We start from the raw sequence: 4,913 nt of genomic DNA on the forward strand, positions 1-4,913 counted from the left end.
TGGGAGATTATATTTTTTACGACGGTCGAATCCGTTTAAAAGAGTTAAAAAGCTCATTTCACGTGCTAGTTATGCTGGTGAATCGAATTAAAATCCAAATAATCGTGAGTGTCTGATGTGAAAGGAAAACAAGCGCGACAAAAGTCAACATCGCTTTCGTGTGGCGTTTTGTCCCTTTCCCTTGAAAGCCGTCTCCAACCCGGAAGTGGCTCGCCCCGCTCTGCTCTCGACCAATAGGAGGCGGCCTGGGGGGGGAGGCTGTCAATCACAGGTGAGGCAGGACTGATGGAGGACAGAAAAAGGGGAAGACGTCGGGCGGGAAGCAGCGCAGCCGGGAGTCACGTCGCCGCGGTCGATGGCACAACTATGCGGAGGACCAGCCACGCTCATGCGGACGTGAGAGCGACTTCGCACGGCGTCTTTCCCGCGGGGGAGGCGGCACTCCGCAGCTCCAAGACAAACTTTTTTTATTGATAAACGTTAATAATTGTATTTTTTTTAAAAAGGCCGAAAATGGCGGCGCCGTTCTCCATCCAGGCCATCCTGGACAAGAAGGACCGCGCCAGACCGCCTCTGCGCGACCTGGACGTCTGCTTCTCCAAGACCACTTGCTGGAGCATATTCGGCGCCGACTCCCGGAGAGGGGGCGGCGGCCTGGACGCGGACTCTCCGCCCGGGAAGAGCTACGACTCGGACTCCGGCCTGAGCGAGGACAACGACGCCAAAGCCCGCCCGGAGAAGGACGCCGGGGCCGCGGAGACCGACCAGGAGTCCGCGGCCGTGGAGCACATCAAGAGCGACTGCGAGGCCAACAATGCTGCAGGTGAGAAGGAGAATCCACTCTTAATGACATTTACAACCATTAAAATCACACTTTTAAAGCCTTTTACATATCTTTTTTTTAATCTACAAGCATCTTATTGACTTTTATTTTTAGAAAGTCACTTTATTGTACTTTTATTTTCTTAATTCAATGAGGGGAGGAAAAAGCATGCAAAAAGCTAACAATATTTTTGATACATTTTGCTTATTTTCATTAGTTTTATTAGGTTAAATATTGAGTGTTTGAAATGTACATTTGAAAGAAAAACATATTTAAAAAAAAAAAACATTTAGTCAAACCTGGAATATTTATTCAGATTTTTTTTTATTTTTTACAATCATTTGATCATTTTCCAAAGAAAACCTGCATGCAATTTTTACAAACGGCCTTTTTTTTGGGAAGTGTGAAGTTAATTATATTTATATAGCGCTTTTCTCTAGTGCTTTACATAGTGAAACCCAACATCTAAGTTACATTTTTAAACCAGTGTGGGTGGCACTGGGGGACCAGGTGGGTAAAGTGTCTTGCCCAAGGACACAACGGCAGTGAGGGGATCGAACCTGGAACCTGGTCGCTCGACCAACCGAGCTAATGTATTTTTCTTACTGTGCAAAATATCATTTGGTAAAGCTAAAGCCAGTATTTAAAATATAATTCATCTATGATTTCTGTCATCAAAGTTGAGAATATAATATTTTTTATTCACAAGCATTTTATAGACTTTTTTTTTTAGAAAGTCACTTTATTGGACTTTTATTTTTTTAATTCAGTGAGGAGAGGGGTGGGGGAAGCATGCAAAAAGCTAACAATATTTTTGATACATTTTGCTTATTTTCATTAGTTTTATTAGGTTAAATATTGAGTGTTTGAAATGTACATTTTAAAGAAAAACATATTAAAAAAAAACATTTAGCCAAACCTGGAATATTTCAATAAATCCCACTTTTTTTTTTACAATCATTTGATCATTTTCCAAAGAAAACCTGCATGCATTTTTACAAACGGCCTTTTTTTGGGGAAATTTGAAGTTAATTATATTTATATAGCGCTTTTCTCTAGTGCTTTACATAGTGAAACCCAATATCTAAGTTACATTTTTAAACCAGGGTGGGTGTAGGTGGGTAAAGTGTCTTGCCCAAGGACACAACGCCAGTGACTATTGGATGGCAGAAGCGAGGATCGAACCTGGAACCCGGTCGCTCGAGCAACCGAGCTAATGTGTTTTTCTTACTGTGCAAAATATCATTTGGTACAGCTAAAGCCAGTATTTAAAATCTATATCATCTATGATTTCTATCATCAAAGTTGAAAATATAATATTTTTTATTTACAAGCATCTTTTTAGAAAGTCACTTTATTGGACTTTTATTTTCTTAATTCAGTGAGGGGGGGGGGAAGCATGCAAAAAGCTAACACATTTTTGATACATTTTGCTCATTTTCAGTGTATTTGTTTAAATATTGAGTGTTTGAAAGCTATATTTTTAAAGAAAAACACATTTAAAAACAAAAACATATTTAGCCAAACCTGGAATATTTAAATAAATCCCACTTGGAACAGATTTTTTTTTCTTCACAATCATTTGATCATTTTTCAAAGAAAATCTGCATGCATTTTTACAAACGGCCTTTTTTTTGTGAAGTGAATTATATTTATGTAGCGCTTTTCTCTAGTGTGACTCAAAGCGCTTTACATTGTGAAACCCAATATCTAAGTTACATTTTTACTCGGGGCAGGTGGGTAAAGTGTCTTGCCCAAGGACACAACGGCAGTGACTATTATATGGCAGAAGCGGGGCTCGAACCTGGAACCCGGTCGCTCTACCAACCGAGCTAATGTATTTTTCTTACTGTGCAAAATATGATTTGGTACAGCTAAAGCCAGTATTTAAAATATAAATCATCTATGATTTCTATCATCAAAGTAGAAAATATAATACAAAAATCGAATTGTTTAATATAATTGTTTTAGAATCATTTAAGAACACAATAAATCTTCGTGCTCAATAACCAAAACTTACAACATTTTAGTTCCTGTTGATTTTCTGTGCATTTTTTTTTTAACAAGATCATTTCTAAAGCATGCAGTGTTTTTAATTTATAATTGACTTTTAAATAATAAAACAAAAATCCTGAAATAAATAACAAATGTCCCCAAACTTTAAACACATTTGTGAAGTCCATTTTTAAGAATATTAATTAATTTTCAACGAAAATCTATTACGGCAAAGAGGATTTATGCATTTGTAAAATAAATATGTCATTGTCAATCAGCAACAACTTTACACACATGAGACACCATTTCAGCTATTTATTATTATTATTATTATTATTATTATTTTATTATTATTTGTATGTGAGTTTTTTTTTTTTTACCATACAAGAGTTAACTAAATTAAAGGTTTGTTATAAAATACATTTACATTATCGATATGGAATACATTTACATTATTGTTATAGAATACATTTACAGTATCGTTATAAAATATATTTGCAGTATCGTTATGAATACATTTACAGTATGGCTTTAGAATACATTGGCAGTGTTGTTATAGAAAACGTTTACGGTATCGTTATAAATACAATTACAGTATTGTTATAGAATACATTTATAGTATTGTTATAGAAAACATCCAGTATCGTACAGAAAACATTTACAGTATTGTTATAAAATACATTTACAGTATTGTTAGAAATACATTTACGGTATCGTTATAGAATGCATACAGTATCGTTATAGAAAACATGCAGTGTCATTATAAAATACATTTACGGTGTTGTTTTAGAAAACATACAGTATCGTTATAAAATGCATTTGCAGTGTCGTTATAGAAAACATACAGTATCATTATAAAATACATTTGCAGTGTCGTTATAGAAAACATACAGTATCATTATAAAATACATTTGCAGTGTCGTTGTAGAAAACATACAGTATCATTATAAAATACATTTGCAGTATCGTTATGAATACATTTACAGTATTGCTTTAGAATACATTTGCAGTTTTGTTATAGAAAATGTTTATGGTATCGTTTTAAAATACATTTACGGTATCGTTATAAATACAATTACAGTATTGTTATAGAATACATTTATAGTATTGTTCTAAAATACATTTACAGTATTGTTAGAAATACATTTACGGTATTGTTATAGAATGCATACAGTATCATTATAGAAAACATGCAGTATCATTATAAAATACATTTACAGTATCGTTGTAGAAAACACAGTATCATTATAAAATACATTTACAGTATCGTTATAAAATATTTTTACAGTGTCGTTATCAAATACATTTACAGTATCGTTATAAATACATTCACAGTATCGTTATAGCAAACATACAGTATCGTTATCAAATACATTTGCAGTGTCATTATAGAAAACATTAACAGTATTGTTGGAAATACATTAACAGTATCGTTATAAAATGTATTTACAGTGTCATTATAGAAAACATACAATATCGTTATCTAATACATTTACAGTGTCGTTATAGAAAACATTCAGTATCATAAATGATACATTTACAGTATCGTTATAGAAAACACAGTATCATTATAAAATACATTTACAGTAATGTTATAAAATACATTCACAGTATCATTAGAGAAAACGTATAGTATCGTTATCAAATGCATTTACAGTATCGTTATAGAATACAGTATCGTTATAAATACATTTGCAATATCATAAATACAATTACAGTATTGTTATAGAATACATTTACAGTATAGTATTGTTATAAAATACATTAACAGTATTGTTATAAATACACTTACAGTATTAGAGGAAACATTTACAGTATCGTTATAGAAAACATACAGTATCGTTATCAAACACATGAACAGTATATCAGTTATTGCATTTGTCCCATGCACATCAAAGAAACGATGATAATATTACACAACTTGGGAAATAAATAACAAATAAGTGGAAAGTGTGGCGATTTAAATAGATACATGTCGTTTAAAACAGACTTTTAAACATGAATTTAGGAATACAAAAAAATGATAAAGTCTATGAAGCTCGGCTTCTTGGACTTGTGATTATTAGACATGATTGTTGATATTTCAATATGATCC

General features: G+C 33.2%; 1 protein-coding gene across 1 annotated transcript in view; it reads left to right on the top strand.

Annotated features, from left to right (window-relative positions):
- The first annotated feature begins 281 nt into the window (after window positions 1-281).
- The window catches only part of nkx3-2 (NK3 homeobox 2), a 24,054-nt gene continuing 19,422 nt past the window's right edge, over window positions 282-4,913 (top strand). Inside the window, exon 1 of the mRNA XM_062039588.1 lies at window positions 282-823. Coding sequence (XP_061895572.1) covers window positions 514-823 — 310 coding nt within the window. The 5' untranslated portion in view covers window positions 282-513. The remainder of the gene's footprint in view (window positions 824-4,913) is intronic.

Source organism: Entelurus aequoreus, linkage group LG28, assembly GCF_033978785.1.
Source record: "Entelurus aequoreus isolate RoL-2023_Sb linkage group LG28, RoL_Eaeq_v1.1, whole genome shotgun sequence".
In the NCBI taxonomy this organism is placed as follows: domain Eukaryota; kingdom Metazoa; phylum Chordata; class Actinopteri; order Syngnathiformes; family Syngnathidae; genus Entelurus; species Entelurus aequoreus.